This window comes from Bombus terrestris, chromosome 3, assembly GCF_910591885.1.
Source record: "Bombus terrestris chromosome 3, iyBomTerr1.2, whole genome shotgun sequence".
NCBI lineage: Eukaryota > Metazoa > Arthropoda > Insecta > Hymenoptera > Apidae > Bombus > Bombus terrestris.
Genome location: NC_063271.1, coordinates 6,281,981 through 6,303,927, shown reverse-complemented (window position 1 = coordinate 6,303,927; position 21,947 = coordinate 6,281,981). Strand labels below are relative to the sequence as shown.

Below are 21,947 nucleotides of genomic sequence, written 5' to 3'. Positions count from 1 at the left end.
GGCAAGATGTTGTTACGTTAAACGCTTCGATAGTTGCTCCTTTATGACCCGTTTCGTTGATTAATATAGTCCACTTACCAACGCCAAACGACGAAAAACTAATCGGTACCAGTTATGCGATTATTGATTTTCTCCAGCTATAGGACAGTCGCGATAACATATTACGATATGTAATACGTAATATAAAAAAGATTTCTTCTAAGTTCATTAAAACCTACTACCGTTAATTGAATAATACCGAGATTGCAAGATGTTGATGGTTAATTATTGATTTACCACGACACGCTCTCTCGACCGGTGTTGGCGTTAAAACTTCTATATAATACAAGATATTCAATAAATCGATTATTAATGAAAGTGCTTTCGAAGCTAGCTACTGGTTGGGTAATTGTGAATTCCGATGTCGCGTGGTATGCATGTTAAGTACATTTAATAGGTGTAATTTAATAATTTGCAATGATTAGGTCGAACCTTGTTACCTACGTCAGTAAATATAGGTAAAGACGGGATAAAGAAGTATAAAATACAATATCTAAACAGGTTCGTACCGGACGAGATATTCGACGAAATAAAATTTGAATCTAGATGACGATCTTTTAACGCACGAATTGAAAAGAACATGAATAATATTCGACGATAATCGACGATCTTTAGAAAGATCTATTTCTATGGCAAATTGTTGTTTAAAAAAAAAAAGTTCTTTTATTCGTTCTTTAACTCGTACTTTAATCGTAAAAATTCACTTTAACGAACAATGCGTTTGCATCGATAACAACGGCGGCTCCAATTTCTTTTTTTTCACTGGCAACATCGCGTCTGCGAGTTTGATTCTACATCTAAATGCAGATTGAAGTTGCAGTGAGAGGTTAATCCGTGGATTCTCAATTTTATATGCTTTTCGTGATGTTTCTTTTTTCTTTTTTACCCTTTCGTCCGCCTCTCTTTCGCATTAATTACAGTCGACGTCATAGAGACCAGACGGTGTTCCATTCCAACGTGTTTCATGTGATATTTCCCTCTCCTCGTGCAAAAGATAAATAAAATATAACCATGGATAATTATCTTTATCGAAGAAATAATACCTGACGGATAAAAGAGATCTAGTTGAAAAGCGATTCATTCGAGAACACGTAAGACAATGAACAACCGTACCTATATTCTATCTCGCTGAAATGGTTACCCGCATCTGTACGGCTGTTACAAGCGTACGTTTGCCACGATTAAAATGTTCCAATGCGGTTACATTTCATGCAGTCATTGGTCAAAAGACGCGTACTATCACAGAGAACCTTAGGACAAAGCGTTTGGCAAAATAAAAGTGACAGCTGCCGTTTCACTGTTCCGGGGTACGAGTTAATGCTTCTGACGTACGAATGTTCTTTCCCGTTCGAGTTGGATAAAATAAACGACGCTTCGTGATAATAGGATGCGCTTCAATTTCTTGCCACGAAACACGTTCTTATTAAGTCCCTTATCTATTCTATTTTAATGCCATACACATAAGTTATGTAAATGGACACTTGCGTCACCTGATTGAATTATTTCTTATTCTATGCCGTGGCTAATTATATATCACTGCGCGTCGAGCAAATTCTTCTGCTCGAACGAGCAAATATCTCGTATTCCCTGAATAACTAAACGTAAGGCTAATCTTTAATATAGAAATGTTCATATTCGCGTTAAAATCATGCTCCTCGTATTTTCCATATTGAATAAGATAAAATATTAAACGAGTAAGAATTACCTGCCGAACAGAGGATGCCAAAGTTGCGACTCTTCGGGCGAATTGGCCGTGGAGCTGACTTCCGGTTCCTGTTTAAGTAATCCGCTCCGTACCCTGAGCAACGGGAGGTATGTGGTGGTTCTTCGACCACTGGAGAGATCGATCGGTGCCGGCATTAGCGTGCCGATTGGTTTGCAGCTGAGCTTGGGTCTCGTTTGCAACGCGTTTTTCGTTCCGTTGCTCGCGTGACCGGATCCTCTGTTAGTGCCGTTGTTGATTCTTGGATGCGACTGTCGTGACCTGCAGACCGGACCCTCGCCGTGATCGAGGACGTGCTGAAGATGAGCCAAGGATATCACCAATAAATCTGGATCCCTAAGAAGATCCGGCCTGGTTAACGCTTCTGGCAGTCTTAGTTCTGGCCTGGAGGCCAACAGTTTCGGAATTTCAGTGGCCGGAGCCGCTGCCAGACCCGGCAAATAGTCTCTCGGTACCAGAAGCGGATCCGGTATCAGATGTCCGGACGTCTCGATCAATTCTCTAAGCTGACTAGCAGGATCCAAAAGGTTGTCGGTGCTACTGGACGTGGCGCAAGCCTCCTCCATGGCGTGCATTCGATGCTTTGCAGATGATTTTTGATAGGAACTCGATTGGTTCTTTTGCCTACCGATCGACCATTCGGCGGACATTGGTCTCTTGGGCGTGGCTCGATCCGTCACGAAGTACGTACTATGGATATCACCGCTGGACATTGGTCTACCAGAGTTCCTCATCTCCTGAGTGTGAACGTTCAATCGTTCCTGAAAGCTTCTGTTACCTTTCCTGTTTACGCTACTTCTCTCCATGTCCTTCGGATCGGCACGAATAGTAAGATGATCGCTGGGTATTTGATCGCAGCGATTCGAAATCTCTTTCTGCTTCTCGTAATCTCTGACCTCCAGCTGATTCGGCGACGACAAAATACCTTTCAAAGTTAGATCGTTCTTCGCGTCTTCCGAACAGGATACCGAACAAGGGGGACTAGGTAGCAATCTCTCGAGATACGCGGAAGAGGGTCTCCTGGAAGCCGGGGAACATGGAATTCCACTCGGCTGCGGTGAGACAACGGTGCCACGTGTCCGAAGTTCCTCGAGGACTTGCTCGTCGAAATGTTCTACATCCTGATACTTGCATTTAGCTTGAGCCTCGCTGTTTCTGCTCGAGCTGATCCAATGAGTCTGATTTTTTGTATTCTCCAGAGGAGTCTTCCGATCTTCCGAGTTTCCTATGTTTTGCCTGTGGAAGTAATCCCTATCGGACTCGTAAGCTAGCGAGTCGGCGGCTTTCTGTCGTCTAAGATCTTCCAATACTTGCGAGTCGCAATCGTCTTCGTCCTCCTCCAAGTCTCTCTCGTTGTCGTCTTCCTCGTGAGGAAATCCGCCCGTCTTCGACTCACCCGAGTAAGTCTCGTTCTTGGGGAAATTCACGGTACTTTCCGGGGACTCGACGCGCGCTTTCATACTCGGAGAAGTCGAATGATTCGCGATTATTTGAGAATTTCGATATCGGTAACTGGGTATGATAATGGACAAACCGGGAAGATTCTTCGGAGAAGTCGTGGTTCCTTGCGTTTCCGTTGCAGAGTCCGTGTTCTTCAACAATCTTTCGACGCACTCCGCTTGAGAATCGGGCGATCGACTCGACGACGACGACGACGACGCTTTCGACGCTGGTCTCGTCAACGACATGGCTATATTTTTCGTTATTTCCGGAGTGTGAGTCCTGGTAATAGAAACCGAAAGACCGGGTGTATTTCTCAGCGCATTCAAAATCTTCGAGCTATCGTTATAATCTATTTTCACTGGTTCACCGGGTTCGTCGGGTCGCTCGTCTTCCGCTTCCAATTGCACGCCGTCGACAGACATCATACTTTGCCATTTAGAATGAGAATTCGTTCTACACTTTGATCTATTTCCAAGGCCACCGTCCGCTTCGGCAATCTTGCACGATTTCGAGTCCGAACTGTTGTTCTTTATAGAAACGATGATGACATCGTTCTTCGTTTCGGGCTTCTTCTCTTCTTCGTTTTCGTAGTTGGTGAATATCTTCTCTTCGTGGATCTGTATTTTATCGCCGGCGAGATTGTCGTTCGTTTTAACGATATCTTCCAGCTGTTGATAGCTAGAAATCGCTTCGTTCCTCGATTGTTCTTTAACCTTACCCGATAATTCCGTGAGAACCGCTGCGTTAAAGTCTTTGATTTTACTCTCACTGGGTTTATTATGAAGATTCTCGTTGAGAACCTCGTACGTTTTCGTCGAGTCGACGGGCAAATCAGCACTAGGCGTATCGGTAGCTAGAACCGGCGAGGCCGTGACATCGATCATGTTCAATATGTCCTGAATGCCTGCCTTGTTCACGTGTTTTCTTTTTTCATTATCCACTGCTGGCTTCTCTTCGCCGGCGATAACATCATCCTCGCCCTGCCCCTTCTCGTCTTTTCCCCGTCTTTGAAGGACATTCTGATGAACGCCTTGAGGCAATTGAGAAAAATGTAGTTGTTCCAGTACTACTCGCGGTTGGAACAACTTATCTTTCTGCAGCCTTTCGAGATTGTTCCTTCCGTTGCAACTCGACGCATCTTTCTCGAACTTATTTCCCTCTTTTATCTCGTTTTCGTTTGCGTCTTCTTCATCGTTGTCCTCTTGCTCCTCGTCTTCATCCTCCTCCTCCTCCTCCTCTTCCTCCTCCTCGTCGTCGTCATCCTCCTCCTCCTCCTCCTCTTCTTCTTCGTCCTCCTCTTCTATGTCCGCCTCGTCGTCGTCATCGTCGGAACACGGTACTCTTTGTCGTTCCTCGTCCCAATTTTCTTTGATCTTTGCGTTATTCCGCATTTCGTCCAGAGGAAATCCGTAATCACGTCGATGTTTGCTCTTTCTACTAACCTCATCGTAACTTCTCTTTTTTCCAACATCGTCCTTGCCGACCAAACCGTTGGTTCGCCCGTTGGCTAGCTCGTTCGCGCAGATATGTCGAAGATTGAGCGTTGTATGTCCTGTCTGATTGTTGATGTCTTTTTCTTCGTTTGTGTCGGACGAATTCGAAGAGTTTGCGCTGCTCGTTTTCTGGGAGGTAACTCCCAAGGCAGTCGAGTACATATTGGACGCCGTTCTCGGTATCGAACGCCATCCTTGCGCCGTCTTCGTCAATTTGATACGATTCCTTTTGTCGTAGTCCTCGCATCTTACCTCGACGATTCTTTGCTCTCGCTGCGATGCCCAAAGAAAAATCGGATTCACTTTCGGCCGTTTCTCTTCCGGTTCATCCAAGGACCGTTCTTGCCGAATCTGCTTCTGATGCTTTTGATGATGGTGATGGTGATGATGATGATGACGTCTTTGTCGACGGGGCGCTGTGCCCCGTGCAGGGGCCCCGCTCATCACTCCATCCAACGAGCGGTTATTACTCTGCCACCCGTCCACCGAGACGACTTCTTCTGACAACCGTTCCTCTTCTTCCAATCGCGTTAAGTAACTTCTCGGCCCGCCGATCAACCAGAACGTGCTATCTAAAAGTAACTCTTAAAATATTCACTGTACATCGATATTTCTACATCAGTCGGCTCGCAAAGGATAGTTTTTTTATTCCCGATTACATCGCCCGATTGCTCGCTAAGCATACACTGTGATAACCTTATACTATGCAGCTCCATCGACTAAGTGATTAAGCGGTGTCATGGGTGGCACGGATTCACCCTGATCAGGTTCGACTCACCCTGAAGTCAATTTCTCACCGTCCATCAACAAACAAGACAATTTCAAGCAAGCAACGATCGATCTTAAGGGCATTGACATTGTTGACCTAGCACTTCCGCGAACAAGATGCACCGGACACATAGGCCACGCTCTTGTCTTCCTCGACGTTTCCGTTGCCAGTGTTTGACCGCTTAATTTTATTCGCTTCTCCTCCGTTCTTTTTGTTGTACGTTTCGCGACAACGGAAACTTTCCGCCAGTTTTGATCCACACCGGACGTCGAACTGAAGATTCAAGGCTACACCGCCGATTATTATTATCTAAGATAAAAACACGACGGTATCGCGAAGGTGTCGAATCCACCGATGCCGGAGGTCGTCGACGTTCACTCGGCTATCGAACCGCGATATAGAGCAGGGCGAGCGAGAGCAGAGGATCAGCGAGCTCGTCGATTTTCATCGAGGTATCTACAACGTCGATTTGCATCGAGCTTGCGGCGTCGACTCCGTCGAGCTTACGGCTGGCAGCACTGAGTATGTTCGACCCATCGAGCTTCTCTTCAACTATTCGCTTCTCTCTTTCCACCGGCGTTATTCTCTCTATCTCTCTCTCCCTCCCTCCCCCCCTCTCTCTCTTTCTCTCTGTCGCTGCTTACACGGTGGTTGCGCCGGCCTTGTCGCACCCTAAATCTCTCTCCTCGAAATTCTTTAATCCTTTCCACTGTCCCGACTTCGCGACTTCAAGGTCCGTTTCCAACAAGCGCGTTCTCTTCCTTTCGGCTTTTTTCACGGGGTTCCTGCACGCATTCCTGCAACGACACCTTTATCCTTGACCGTGCACGAATCGTCGACGATGAAATCGTGGCTGACGAACAATTGTCATCGATGACATAACACTCAGAAGATTTATCCACCGGTTACATGTCGTTACGCGCGGAGTCACTGTCTGGGAGCTACTGTCGGTACCTCCTCGTTGCCTTCCACTTCGTCGCCGCCGCCCCCGCTCCACGGAATCGCGAGCCAGGACCGGATCTATCCGCGATGCCCTTGTCTTACTTCCTTCGTTTCTCCTCTTTCGTTTGCTTCCTTAAAAACAATTATTTCTACTTTTTTACGATTTACGCTTTAAGTCGTCGAAACTTATGATTTCTATGGGAGAAGTTTGAAAATACGGATCGTTGGAAGATTCGGTGAAAATAATTTGTTTGGCTACTTCTGAACGATGCGATAGATCTTATAACTCTAATGTTGGCTATTTTTGTCTATGTCAGTTACTTTGGTGCACCGAAAACTAATTGAAATTTTAGATTTGGATAAAGTCGTTGGTGAGAAATACGAAATTCAGTACGATACGTCCAGATGTTTTTATGTCATACGATTAAATTAAAAATAGTGCTATAATAATGTAAGCCAGTAATAAGTTTCCTCCAATTTGTTTTTTTTTCTTTGGTATCGTTAATGCGCTATATCGTTCGTCTATTAAATCATTTTAGTAATTAGGGACCATTTGATCGAGTTAAATTTAACATGCAAATTTTTTAAATAATTTCTGCACCAAAATAGACATTTTAATTTTATGCTTTGCAAGTGTGTAAGTGAATAAACGCGTCGCAAGTTATTTATAAAGTAAAGTGTGTTTCCACATTTTCAACGCGAGATTCGATCTTCTCGGTTCTTTTATGCCAAAAGCAATGTGACAACTTTTATACCAGATTAATCGACTACTTAAAAATGCTAATTCTCATTTATTTCATAACGCTTTGTAACTGTTCGGAATTATTAAATCTGTTTATTCGTATGAGTCATCGAAGGCCACAGGCGTATATCTTTATAATTTTATGCTATAAAAACATTTCAGAATATTTACATAGTAATTTAATAGAAAAACACAGTATATTTCCGATAACTTTTTTCTTATCCATATTCAACCATTGCTGTATGTATTCCCCCTTTCAATTTATTAAATTACCGCAACGCAACAAATCAAATCGTATAGCTAGATTTCATGTAGTTCGACATTTGATAATGTTAGTTTGCTAATATCGTAAATCATCTAATATCGTAATGAAAGTAAATTAGTGCGCGAGGCGGTGCTGATATGAATCTAGTGCGGGGCGACAAGACGTATAGGCCCGGCACTATAACGTTCTTACCCCTTACCCCGAGATAGCCAGCTCGCGACCGGAGCACCGACCATGGAAAGAGACCGAAGGTACGCCGAACGAGGACAGACGCAGAGGAAGAGAATGGGATAACCTGTGTGTATATACGGGTATACAGAGTGTACCGAAGGTAACTTCGATTACAATGGTATCAACGATTTTACCGGCATTAAAACAGAGAAAAATCCTGTCGATTAAGCTGCGCGTTATCAACAACCCTTTCTTCTGTCGTTTTAAATCCGCAATATCCGATAACGAAGTGTTCCAACGATTTCCCTAACATCTCCAATTGCGAGTGACAAATTAGCGCAAGGTCGTGACTAATTCGAACGTTGAACGAACTCTTTTTCCGATTCTCTATGTATCGGATTTATACGTATTTTATTGTCAATTTCACGCGATTCGAGCTTGTCCAATATTCGGATATTTTTGGTGTACAACATGGTTACACGGAAAGGAAAGAAAAGAGAACGAAAAAAAAAGGCGAAAAAGGAGAGCGTTGGTATTTTCTGAACGGGAGATTTACCCGTGTCCCCGACGAGGAACTAGTTTTCGATAAACGAGCACCTCCTCGTTAAGTGGCTCCACGAAGGGGGCCGAAATCGTACTCACCCTATATCCCCGAAGCGTTCGCGGGATAGAGAGGCCCTGAGAGGTCAAAGTGGAAGAGAGAGGGCCGTGCATCAAGTGAGAAGCGGTGGGACAGAGAGAGAGAAATATTTTTATTAAAAGGAGGGAGGCGACTCAATGGAGGGATAAAGACAGATTCGCGGCGCAGTACACCGTGTCGGATGCTGATGCTGCATTAAGCCCCGTTTGCACTTCCGCCCTTCCATTCGCAAGCTTCGATCCTTTCATACGCTCCCTTCGCACCGCTGCCGCCAATTGTTTTCGATGATTTTTATTTTATATGATATTCCTGACAATTCTACTGAAAATAATCCAACATCGCGGGCGAGGTGCTTGCTTTGTTGATTTTTCTCATTTCAGAGCAGTTCGGTTCAGCAATTCCGAATAAAACACGGTTGGGGACGCTTTGATAATATCAACCTGATTCGATGAACGTCAATTATATGAGAAAGGAACAAATAAAATCGATTATATGTTTAAGTCGGAGTAAAATGTAATCTCAAATGTCGTCGTGGTTTTAACGACGTTCGTAGGAAATTCTACAGTTTAATTAAAATAACAATGACTACGATAGCGGTAATTATATCGTTTCAGACAATATTTCATTTAGAAGTAACATTTAGAAGTGACATAGTTGCGAAACTGAAAATAAATTGTTTCCTATCTACAACAACGAACTAAATGTTAGGACATAACATTTTTTCCTGAATTTTTTATGAAAGGTTAGTTCACGATATTCCGTGTATTTTATACTTCCATATTTGAAAGAGGATACGCAACAAATTTCACAATGCCAGGTATCATTGTGTTGAAGAACCATCGACAAACAATGTTACGAAGAGGGGTCTGCGTGTCTAAGGACGTAATCATAAAAGAAATTCTTTCAAATGAAAGCACTATTGACTCGGCAGTGTTACATCACTATGAATGATGACCCGCCGATTTACAATTTCGGCATTGAATAATTTCGACTTGGTCGACGTACTAGAGTCGTCGAACCAGAGAACGATAGAAGATATTGTTAACTACGCACTGTTTTTACTACCGAATAAAGATGCTCTTCCTTGTATTCGTTCGTGACTGAAGGCAAACACGAGGTATACCAGCAAGGTCACGTGATGGACTTCGTCCAGGACGAGACGAGGGAGCATACATAGAAGGGAGACGTCACTGACCGTGAACGCACGCGAGACTCGCGACAATTTTGTCCGCGACTTAGCAGGAACTCCGTACATCGGCAGATAAAGCGGAAGAATGCGGTCTCGATGAACTTTGGTTCGCGAAAAACGCGCCTTCGGTTGATTTCCTAATCGACTCTCTCTACTCGACGATGGCTAAATCGATTGATCAGTAGATTATGTAGATCTGTTATATACGTTAAAATACTCCATCGACATTTAAATACTTTATAGCGAATATCATTTTTTTGGTAGATCGTTTGTCTGAAAATATTTGTAAACGTTCGCGAACAGACTGTATTTTTGTTCGAAAAAAGAAAAAATCAATGTGTCTACCCTCGAGCATGATCACTGTTGGTAACAACTGCATCACATGAATGGCTTCCGGCCAGGTAATCCGAGGGAGTGTTCGTTTAACGAAATGTCAAGGAAATAGATTTTGATCAGTGAATATAATAACTTGGGATGACAATGATTAAATCTTCTCCTTGATTTTTTTATGTATAAAGTTTAACGGAATTCTGTTAAAAAATTAGGATGCGTAATTTCATGAACGATTTAATTTGTTTCAATGTAGAAAACAATTTAGTCTGACGATAAATATAATTATATACATATAAATCAAACTTTTCTATGAATGAACAAATGTTACATGTACATGTTTACTTTTTAGTAACTAATATCGCAATTAATCTTTAAATATTATAAAGTTTCAAAATATTGAAATTATATAAACTCCTTTATATTTTATAAAAAGCATCGCTTGTTTAAAGATAGATAACATAACCTGGTCAAAACATGAAGAAAGAAGTACGAAAGATTTAAAATTAATGCTTTCGTGTAGTTTTTGCTACAATAAGGCTATTTTCATAGATAGAAATCTGTGTTATCGGCTGAATGAAGTTCGAGATTTACGATATTTCTTACTAGAGAGCATAGTGATTCGTTATCGACTATTACTATTTTGAACAAAGTTTAAAAATATAATTCTTTTCGATCGTTCAACTAAGAATAATGGAGCGGTTAAGTATTCGTTTTTGAGTATCGCAAAATATTTATCTTATATATCATTCAAATATTTATGAACTTATCGAAAAGCAAATACGAAATAATGCGACACCAACATACATCGTAGTCAAATTTATCAATGTTGTTTCTGTATCTGTGGCACAATGCATATATGGAACATTTTAACAATAATTATTTGGAATGTCAACTACGTATTTATTTTTTTGATACGAATAATAGTCTTGGTACAACGAATACCACCCACTGTGTAAATGACATCATTAAAATAACCTTGAAAATTATTAAAAAAATTTGTGTACCTTTCCCTACATCTTTTTCACAGGTTATGATCTATCTTTTACAGTTAATATGATAATCATGATGTTACTTTCTTTAATTTTCGAAAAATTTAAATAAATTATTTTGTCTCTTTAACCATAGTCATTATTATCCAACAATCTTAATTTGTTATACAAATATTTACAACTGATTATATCATCAAATCATCTTAATTATCATATTTGTATTATAATTAGATTGCGAATTTTTATTTATTTATAGAAAATTCTAAAATGCAAAACCGCGTAGAATGCATGTAAATTGAAAAAATATATAAATATCCAAAATGTAATATCTTCTATAATATGTACTTGGTAGGTAAAATAATTTTCTACAGGGATTCTATTTGTTTAATTATATCTTCAAAAACATGAATTTGCATAAAAATTCTCAGTTTAATTATAATACACAACTATTGATATAAAAACAATAAAAAGTTCTTACATATATCTTGTATTCGACGAATACTTCGTCATCGCTACAGGTGGTCTGGTAAAACCCTCTCCCAGGTTCAGCACGCCTACACATTCCAAGACGTCATTGGATTTTTTCTGATCCGACTCACTCCATTCTTACGTCTGATCCCATTGATCCTAACAACATAAACTGGTAAACTGCTCACTGATACAAACGTTTATTGCGTCAATCGCTAAATTTGAATTTCATTTGCCTTCATAGAAGTTTAACCTCCTGAAGCACCGGTACAACTACCAGTCGATTATCGAAACACTACGGAATTGGCGGGAACGTAGGCGCGCGGAGATTTGATTTTCAGCCGCTCTATCTTGTACAAGATTAAACATACAAACATATAGATATCCAATACTTCTCAGAACTTTATAAAAAACATTTTCACTATTTATACCGTGAATCAATATTATCGCGCAGATAATAAAAAGGCAAAGATAAATTCGTGACTAGTATCTTTCAGATTTGCAAGTATTTTTTGATGCGCGTGTTTATATCGAAAGTATCATTCATTTACAATTTTGTTGCCGTCTTATATTTTTTTTCAACAGATTTCGTAAGTACGATTTTCGTCGATGCTTTTTCTTTCTCATTTACAATTCTATAAAAACATTATACGTTTTTGCGACTACTCTGCGCGTAAAATCCGGTTTAACATTACAACGGTATATCTTCAACTTTCTCCTGAACACTCGCGTTGACGTCAGAAATGATTTTCAGGGAAATATGTACGTGAAGTCAACGAGTTACATGTACTTAGGAATTTAATTACACTGCTCGACAATTCATCGTCTACGACGGTCGAACGATAACTATAAAAGTCAAGAATCATTCAATGTTCACGTTCTTAGATCATACGTGTTTAACGTTATATGGCATTCCTTCTTTTTTATTTATTCAATTATATTTTCATCGTGTTTCTACGTATATACTTACACGCGCAGGTTCGATTTGTAAAATTAAATTTGCTTCGCGTACTTTCTTTAAAAGCGCCTTAAAATAAAGTTAAAATGTGCAATTTTTTATCGTCTAAAATCATTTTATTTTTTCCCTTGTTTATATACTTTGCTTACTGTAAGATAGTATATACTTATACCACATATACATTGTAATGTTATTCATATATTTATAAATTATAGTAAATTTATATTACGCAGTAAATTTATATGATGTGTGCGACTGAACTTGATAACATGAATATTTCTTGTAAGACTTTTTTTACGCTAGTCCCTTTGATATCCATTTCAATTGGCTAATAGAAAGTTCAATGAGAAACTCCATTAAAGTCAATAAGAAGAACTTGTGAATTTTTAAACTTCTAGTCAGCTCTAACCGATCGTGGTTTCTCTCTAAATATATCGCTGGTGATTAATGTCTGTACCGTACTGCAAACTTCGAAAATTACACCGTGATCGTATTACCTGGCCAACGTAAGATTTTCATATTAAAATTTTAATTAATATTACAAGTGATTAAAATATAAAGAAAATAAATGAAACGTCGAACTTTCACGAAATACATAAGGAAAAAGAATCGATCACCTTTCGACACAAGCTCATCCGCGTGATAAAGATAAAACATTGCACTTTAAATAAATGATCCCTACGAATGATATCAATAAAATGCATAAAAAAAAATCTTCAAAATCGTTGGAAGACAAATGTATTTTGGTCCGTTGCCGCTTAAGCGAAACTGCAAATTTCAATCGGATTTGCAGAGCTGCATCCCTCGGTTCTGCAAGCTGCAAATATCGTGTGTATGAAAGGATAACGTAAGTACGTACATTGTTGACTGGCTCATCGAAAGTACGAGGAATTCGCAGAAGCCACTGGTAAAACTTGCATTTCGCAGAATGATATTTGTAACAAAGTTCAAAATTGGAGTTCCTTCGTGACGAGCTACTATATTTGCGATTATAACTCACACGCCTACGTCATCTCATCGGCGATAATAGAAAAATTTCCTTGATATTACGTCACATTTCCGATATCGTCCGAAGGTATTTTTAATGAACGTAGACAGGAAGGTTGACGAATATCGCGAATTCACCGGATTTCGCGGATAGTCTACAAAGCGCGATAACATACTTTCTTACTTTCTACGAAATGTCGGCCAACGATGAACAAAGGAAGAAAATGTTAGATGTTGCGTCGATGTTTTCATTTCGATCTATCGTCCGATTTTTACTCGAGTATTACCGCTCAAGGACAGATACTAGATCAAATTTTACTACGTTATATAAATCTACTTTTATCGTAGAATTTTATTACTATGGGTACAGGTTTTCGAGAATCTAACGATCCGAGGAAAGCGCGATATTTATATAAATTTTATTCATATCTGTACGCGGGTTTACTTTCCTCTTTGAAATTCGGACAGTATGTTTGTTTTAGAAAATGGACTTTTTAACTTCGTAATAAAGATACTGTCCTAACTTATCGATTCCAGTCGATTTTCCTGATTATCATCTGGAATTTCCGGTACGTTATATTGTACGTAATTAAAGAACATAATAAAAGATATTATAATAGTTGATAATATTATGATATGACGATGGCGTGCATAAAAATATCAACTAAAATTCATATCAAATAGATCAAATTAACATTAATCCAAAAATATATCACATAGTGTAATATGTAATTTAATAATTTTTTATCTATTGTATTATCTCACTCGTACAGTAGAAGAGTTCTATCAACAACCATCTGTTCCAAAAATGATGACACACTATCTATTCTATCGGAATTATATTCTATCGGAAGTATATTCTATCGGAAGTATATTCTATCGGATATAAGTTCATTTTCAATGCAGAGTAATTTTATTTCTACTAGAACATATAAAAATCATCTGGATATTCTCGAAAAATAAAAATTTCCTCCTTTTGATGAACGTCCCTGCACGATGAAATATAAATGACCATAAAGGATGAAACACATGAAAAAAGAATAATGGTCGAACGATTAAAGGAAAAGATATTCTGCAAAGATTTCCTAATTTGTTTATTCTAATAAAATTATCAAACAGAGTTCAACGAATACGCAATAATTACATCTGCCTATTGAATCTTTGATGATGTATGCAACCGTACGAGTAATCGTGCACTGATAAATAAAGGCCTTGTGCCTCGAGGAATACGGCCAGTATGCTCCCAGACATCGATGGGTAACCACGTAAATTTCGACAGGATTCGATTCTCCGTTACGCGATCCAGTGTTTCCTGCAGCTTTGAACAAGGACGATTATATTATTATAATAGTCGAGCCACGAGTCAGTCGAAAACGTTAATTTTCGTGATCGAGCCGGTGATATTTTCTGGTTTGTGAAGTTGTGCCATCGAATAAATTCTTAAAGTTTGCTTAGGCAACTGTGACAACTGCGACATGATTTTTATTTAAACGTACGATAATAATTTTAATAGTGACTTAAGTCATATAATATCAAGATAACATCTACATAAATTTTTTTCCGCGCGGTGATCAATTTTAAGCGTACAGGAACAGGTATGTGCCAGTCGACACATCTAGTCAGATATATCGATACCGGTTCGTTTTTCTTATTAGACTTCTAAAATTAATGTGTTTTCTAGCTGCCGTGTCAATGAATACATCAAACGTTTTTTGAATGAAAACACGTGAAACGATATTCGATTCATTGCCGTAAAGGTCCGGCTCACTTTTTCACCTACTTTTGTCGTCGAAATAACGAGAATTATAGGTCAATGACCATAAGTTTATTAAATCCTCTTAGGATGATGTTTAACATTTTTTACGAGCTTTAACGCCGATCATCGAGTTCTTATCATTTGGTTAATCGTTTAGTCGATTGTATTCTTAGTTATTCTCGGCAAATAGTCGCGTAGAACGGCGGAAAATCCAGCCACAAGTTGCCTTGAGAATAAAAATCGTTTCATCGAGTCATTGCGTGAAGATAAATGCATTTTGAAGATCGCATAGCGGTTACGAGATACCGAAAGATTAAGTAATTCCTATTGTATGTTCTAGGTGTCGTTCGAAAGACTGGAATTTGGTTGACTATATCCGTGGAACGTCGTATGTAGAAAAGGCAAATAGTTTTTAACGAAACGTACCGATCGGAGAAAGATTTAGCTTCGATGTATTAACTGTTGGAAGAGATAGTAGAAGACATATACCTAGAAAACGTATTCTGTTATCGAAGTTGATACTCGAACGAAGCGAGCGCTATTATCTTCCACATTGCTCAGTCTTTAATCGATAGCAAGAAAATAATCAGCGAAGGAGAAGCTGTAAACCGATAGAGTGCGGAAGTCTGAAGGTATATCTTTATTACGTCAAATCTCTACCAACAAGCATCGAACATTCTTCCGGTTTGGATATTTCAAGGAAAACCTTGAGAACGAAATTCAGCCTGAAAGGTGCATACTGACCAAATGAATTATATGGAACACCAAACACGTTCGGAAAAGTTTTAGAAACACCCGAACGTTTGGTATAATATTCTTCGTGCTAGAAGCGTAAATCGTAGTCAACGACGTAGTCAAGTTAGAAGGAATATACCAAGCTCGATCTGAAGGGGATAAAATGTCATCGATGAGTGGAACGGCCAAATTTTGTTATTTCTTTACGGCTGGTGAAGTTCCCGTTGTTTTACGAAGGCATTTTCATTAATGGGATTGACAGAAAATTACATTTTGTGAAAGATTTTTCTAACGAAGTGACATTAAGAAAAAAGAAAAGAAGGCAGGAAGCCAAGAAATCTGTATCACAGGCAAATATATTTAAAGAACGTTATAAAAAGTTTTTATGGCAGTTTTCGCAGGACATATAAACAGAATCCAAAGAAACAACATGCCTGCGACTTTGAAGAAATCTCTAGCGCTGTTCTTCTTTTTATTTCAAATTCTTTTTTCCGAACTGGCGATTTGCACTGCCAGTATGGACAACCAAACGATTCATCAATCGATCAAACCGATCATATATCCAATTTCTTTGGTACGTATAGGCACATTAATAAAAATGTTATTTAAATATGATAATCCAGTGACAAATCGTTTAATCAAATATTGTATAATTTAAAAAATATAAATATCAATATATATACAGTAATAATAATTTGATTAAACAAATCAAATTTAATCGAACCTCAATATCAGAGAATTTGAAATTATAAAAAGTCGAATTTTTGTATTCTATAAATGCTAAATAGGCTCGATAACGGCCAATAATATCTTGATAGGAATTGGAACGGTGCTCGTAGTATTTATACGAAATTTGCAAAAACATAAAATTTCAGTAGGTCTAATTATACATTACCAAACCATTTTTGTGGAGCACAGCAAATAGATGTGTATACGATAAATATAGATAGCTGTGTGTTCATTTGAGTTATTTTTAGACTTTTCGCCCTATCTATGTCCATCTATCTTTGAAATATTGGAAGCGTAAAATTGTAATCCTATCGTAAAGTCGCAGTATGATTGAAGAGAATGAACGTAAATATAAATTCGTGAACAATAATTAGCATATGTTGTCAGTGGCAAGTTTGCCGCATGAGTTTTCCTTAAGACCTACGCAAATTAAATACGATTAAAATTTACACAGATCTTCGTTCTTATTCGATTATCAATCGTCAGTTTAGTAGTGTTTTATCATACGAAAGTTATTGATTAATTTTAATTCATGCTTCTCTGTTACACGAAATTATATAATTTTAATGTTTCAGTAAGAATGTGTAAGAAACGTAAATATAATGTCTTTTGATTCGATAAGATAAAATTTTTGATCATTCGGATAAGTACATTTTTTAGATATACATAAGAATATCCTTTGATCTCATATTACAGGAAAACATGACGATGATACCTGAAGAGTACAAAAACTTATCTGTGGTTGGAAAATGTTGTCCACTGGGTGAAGTTCTCATAAAAAACGGTACTCAAGGCGCGGTTTGTTATTTGGATTCCTTCATGACTGAAAATTTCTCTCCCATCTTTTATGGTTTTAATGCATTTGGTTACGAAGTTCCTGGTGAAGTTCGAAGTTCGTTCGTTGCGATCATCGGAGATCCTTGCAAATACAAAAAGTGAGTATACTTAAGTTACCAAGTAGTAGGAATAACGATTTAATTTTATTGACACTTTTGATATAACATTGATAAAAAGCAGAGATCGAAAGAGTTATGAAACTTTTAAATAGGTTCTATTTAAAACATAGACCGTGAAACATTTTTTGAAGGAGTTCTTGCATCGTAAGTTTCGATGAGAACAAAGAAAGAAAAGTTTTTGAAAATAAAAAACGTCATTCTACAAAAGTACGATATTATATTGTTAAATAAGATTTTGGTACTTTTATTTATCTTAAGAAAGCTCTTTTAATACCTGTTCGAAAATAATTCGTTTTCATGGAACTTTTGTTGTGTAAATATTATATGAATATATTATATAAACTCTAAAATATCTGTTCCATGAGGACACTTTTTAAAGAAGTTCCTATGTATAACATTTATTCCCATAAAAATTCCATGTTTTCTTAAACGAAACACGCAAGTTCAAATAGGATTTTTTTAAAAACGAAAGATAAGTGTTTATTTCAATCCTTGATAAAAGAATTTAACGAAGCAGAAAAATAAAATAAAAAAGATCATATATATGTACATCTTTTCCTCCGTAGAAACACAATAAGAAACGATTTCATCTTATCTCTTACGCATCACAGATTGTATTCTACATTCTGTATCCAAGGATAGATGTCGCTTCTTTTCATTTTTGATTCGAATGCAAACGATCAGACTGACTCAAATTATCTCAAGTACGTTTACACAGGCTGTTCATAACACTTCTAATCATGCAGTTGTGTACAATTTATAGATTATACACAGTTTCGAGTTCGTTAGGAAAACATGTCATCTTTGCAATCGAATTTATGCTTCCAAAGAATCTTCAAGTTATAAAAAACATTGAAAGGTCTACTGCTGATTTAACGTGACCTTTTTATCCATTCTCTCTTTAATTCAAAGCGCTTCATTATGTTAATCATCTCACCATGATCATCATATGATTGATAATTTACGATTTATACAAAAAGAATTACATGTACATATATATAGGTAATTTCAATTAAAGAAAAGAGTACAATTATATGAATAAAAGTATTAAAATATCTAAAAGGAAAGCGAGATGATTTTATATTTATCCAAATTATATATATATTTTTTAGGTATATTTTAAATCCAAACGACGATAACAGAGATAACAATTATTTATTAACGAACGGTTCTATATACGCGCCCAATCACGACCCAAAAATGCTGCAACCTGGAATCAACTACTGTGCAGAAATCGTGCCAGGTTTAGGACTTCACACTTTTGTATGTTTTTCTGAAAGTAAGCAGAAATACTTTTAAAGTTAATTATAAATTAAAAAGAATTATATAAATAAAATTAAAATTAAAAATAACTTAAAAGAGCCAGAAATATACTTTTAGAAGAGTCATTGGACGTACCAACTTATATAACGAACGCTAAAAAAATTGTTTCAGGTCGCGTAATAATCACTGCAGACTCCCGAATTACAATCTACGCCTGCGGCCTTTTAATATCGGTGCCATTCTTAATTCTTACCATCGCAGCGTATTCCATCACACCAAATTTGCGAGATATTTTTGGAAGAGCGTTGTGCCGTTATTGCGGATCCTTAGCGTTGGCTTTTACGATGTTAGCAATTACACAGTTATGGACTATGGAGTTGTCGGATCAAGCTTGTACCAGTATAGGTAAGATGAAATATTCAATCTGATAAAAAACATTAGAAACAATGTTATTCTTGTCCAAACATAGTACAGTAGAACCCCGTTTATTGGATCAAAGTGCAATGTCTCCAAAATTTATTACAGCATTTAAATGTAATCTAAAATGTAATAATGTAAAACCTGATAAAAAAACATTTCATCGAAAAATAAGCGTATCTGCCAATACTTTTACTATTCGATTTAACGAACTTTTTTCGACCGAATACGTTTACCTAATTACCTCTTATTATAATTATTTTACGATCTCTTATTATTTTCACCTGAACTACTAAATCGTCAGAGCTGTTCATTTCCTAATAAGTTAAAGATAAATCGAGTCCTACTGTACTCTATACGTACGTTACCATACATAGCGCGATTTACGGGATACCATAAAATGATCTGATGTAACATGTAATTCTTTTGGAAGAAAAACCAGTGCTGGTTTGAGATTTTAAATGAACAATTAAAAAGCAATTGGCTTTTCCAGCATTCGTCATCCAGTTCTCCTTCGTCGCGTGCTTCTTCTGGCTAAATGCGATGTGCATAGAAATGTGGTCATTGGTGCGTGTCTACGTGGATCGTGGAACATACAGAAGAATGAAACCCAGAATGTTATTCTTTTGGTACTCGTTATGGTGCTGGGGTCCCTCGGTGATACTTATCCTCGTGTCAATGATTATGGATCTCAGTCCGATGATACCGGCGACTTACGTAAAACCAAACTCCAAGAAAAGTTGTTCCTTCAAATGTAAGTGGAGTTGGACTCGAATTTCACTGCATATCGCGCACACGAGCGAACAGTTTAACTATCAAAAACATATCACATATATTTAACATTAATAATATCGTGGTCCCTGTTTTCACTTAATTTTGGCACTCTAAAAAAGACTAGTTGTCACTGTTATTTTTATTCACATACTTTCGAGGAACGAAACATAAATCATTGGTGACCTATTTAACACAAGACGTATCAATTTAAATCATTCAAAACGACGATAACAACTGGAAAGAAATATTAGTATAATAAATATTGGTCTACAGACGACCATTGTTTAAGACACCACTTGGCAATTTTATGAAACAACAATAATATCATCAGCAATTTTAATTTACAACAATTTGATTTGAATTCCAATTCAACATCCATGTGTTTCAATTAACCTCTTACTGTGTTAATACTCTTTTAAATATAAGATCGGAGAAGTCAGCCTCTTGTCTAAAAAAATATCAAGAAAGAAAAGCTTCCATGAAGTATCACTAATGTCAATCTTCATTCACTTCTATATCATTACCCCATAAAATCATTAATTTCAAGTAGATAATAAAACTACAAATTAAAACAAACATATCGATATTAATTCGATAAAACTTATTATTATTTTTGAATTTACAGCGGAAGATGAAGCAATACCATACTTTTACATACCAATCGGATTGCTTCTTATTGGGAATGTGATTCTTCTCGTTCTAACCTTCGTCAAATTAACTAAATATCAAAGGGACCTCGACTTAAGGCGTCTCGCGAGAAATCAGGAATCCGATCGACTTGATCGAAAGTATCTTCGGAGACTCATGAGAACCACATTAGTTTGCATGATTATCTTCGTTTTGATGGGTCTTAATTGGACGATGGAACTAATATTTTGGTTCGTCAACGGAGATTCATTCGATTGGTCCTCCTTCGATCTTGTAAACGCTCTCCAAGGTGTTCTTATCTTCGCTTTATTTGTTCTACGAAGGCCACCGAGAGACTTTGTGTGGCACAGAATACAACAACTTCGTGGTATTAATCAAGTACCAGAACTGGAAGCTGGAAGCATGGAACTGTATCTGCTTCCAACAATGAACGGTGATTCAGCGCCTAGATAAAAAATCATTCCGTGCACATAACTTACTTTTCGACCTTTCCTCGAATTCGTCGTGGATTATGAGATAACTATAAATCAATTGCCGAAACATGCTTGAAAGTTCCTTGATTTAACGTACAATTTTTCTATGAATTATTTATAAAGCGTCGAATTAATCAAACAAAAAAAGTTTGATAATTCTGACAAATTTATTTTATGTAAGACTTATCGAATTATTTATTATACGCGTAATATCAATATAACATATACATATGCATCTCATCAACGCGATATATGAGGTCAATATTTATTTTGCATATCATCAATTATGTATCGAGTGTGATTCTTGTATAATACGATTTGTTTTAAATAGTTTGATTACCACGTGTTGATTGCGAGGATAATTCTATACTAATGAAAGGTTTATGGTTTATGTACATGTATGTGTTTATATTTCATTTTTTTATATTTCATTTTTCCTTCTTCCATTTATTTCTGATTTCCTGTCACATTTTAATTATTTATGTTCCCTGTGAATATTTTTGTACTCTAAGAAAAAAAGACTTAAAAAATTCAATTTTCTAAATGTGAAATGAATTTTACGAATTTAATAATAGATCACTCGTAAAGTCGCATAATAATAGCATGCTTCGTAGAAACTTGTCTTGATTATGTAAAAATGCCTCTAACTCGTTTTACAATGGTATATGCAAATTGTGATATCTGTATATCTGTACATTGATTACGCAACAGAGAATAACCGAATAGGTTATATTATGATCTTAGATCTAATATACATACGTATATATATTCTTCTGAATCTTGTATAGTTAACATTAAAAGCATTTCTAATAATTTCTAAATGTATAATATTTGCAAGCGCATTCTACAACGTTAAGTTTCATTTATTATTTATCTATTTATTATTTACATAAAATTTCATGAATATACGGTATAATTAAATTATTTTAATAAAAATAAATTCATGTCTGAAACAATTCAATTAGTATTCATTGCCGTATTCTTCAAAGTATGTGTTAATAATAATTTTGATATGTTAGAACTAATAAGAATTATTTACTTACAC

At 37.1% G+C, this 21,947-nt stretch overlaps 2 protein-coding genes and 1 long non-coding RNA gene across 4 annotated transcripts in view; 1 reads left to right on the top strand and 2 right to left on the bottom strand.

Moving 5' to 3' along the window:
* Positions 1–11,457, bottom strand: part of LOC100646618 (myb-like protein X) — a 38,173-nt gene extending 26,716 nt beyond the window's left edge. Inside the window, exons 1-2 of the mRNA XM_003394110.4 lie at positions 11,217–11,457; positions 1,745–6,541 (exon numbers count right to left, since the gene is read on the bottom strand). Coding sequence (XP_003394158.2) covers positions 1,745–5,142 — 3,398 coding nt within the window. The 5' untranslated portion in view covers positions 5,143–6,541; positions 11,217–11,457. The remainder of the gene's footprint in view (positions 1–1,744; positions 6,542–11,216) is intronic.
* Positions 11,458–14,360: 2,903 nt separating this feature from the next.
* Positions 14,361–21,715, top strand: LOC100643561 (G-protein coupled receptor Mth2). 2 transcript variants are annotated; one of them, XM_012320530.3, is made up of 7 exons: positions 14,361–14,643; positions 15,248–16,216; positions 17,068–17,306; positions 18,440–18,606; positions 18,762–18,995; positions 19,501–19,761; positions 20,407–21,715. In XM_012320530.3, exons 2-7 carry the CDS (start codon positions 16,028–16,030, stop codon positions 20,880–20,882), a joined length of 1,566 nt encoding a protein of 521 aa, XP_012175920.1. In that variant the 5' UTR covers positions 14,361–14,643; positions 15,248–16,027; the 3' UTR covers positions 20,883–21,715. The 2 variants fall into 2 exon arrangements, with proteins under 2 accessions (XP_012175920.1, XP_003394378.2); XM_003394330.4 differs by having other exon boundaries at positions 14,361–14,746.
* Positions 18,844–20,556, bottom strand: LOC125384673. Its single transcript, XR_007223323.1, has 2 exons — positions 20,440–20,556; positions 18,844–20,340 (listed from the first exon to the last, which is right to left on the bottom strand). It is a non-coding gene; the product is annotated as an uncharacterized LOC125384673 (long non-coding RNA).
* Positions 21,716–21,947: the final 232 nt, after the last annotated feature.

Coding starts and splice junctions, on each gene's coding strand:
- LOC100643561 (XM_012320530.3), top strand. CDS start 16,028: ATGGCAGTTTTCGCAGGACATATAAACAGAATCCAAAGAAACAACATG. Junction 17,307..18,439: donor GATCCTTGCAAATACAAAAA/GTGAGTATACTT, acceptor TATATTTTTTAG/GTATATTTTAAATCCAAACG. Junction 19,762..20,406: donor GAAAAGTTGTTCCTTCAAAT/GTAAGTGGAGTT, acceptor TTGAATTTACAG/CGGAAGATGAAGCAATACCA.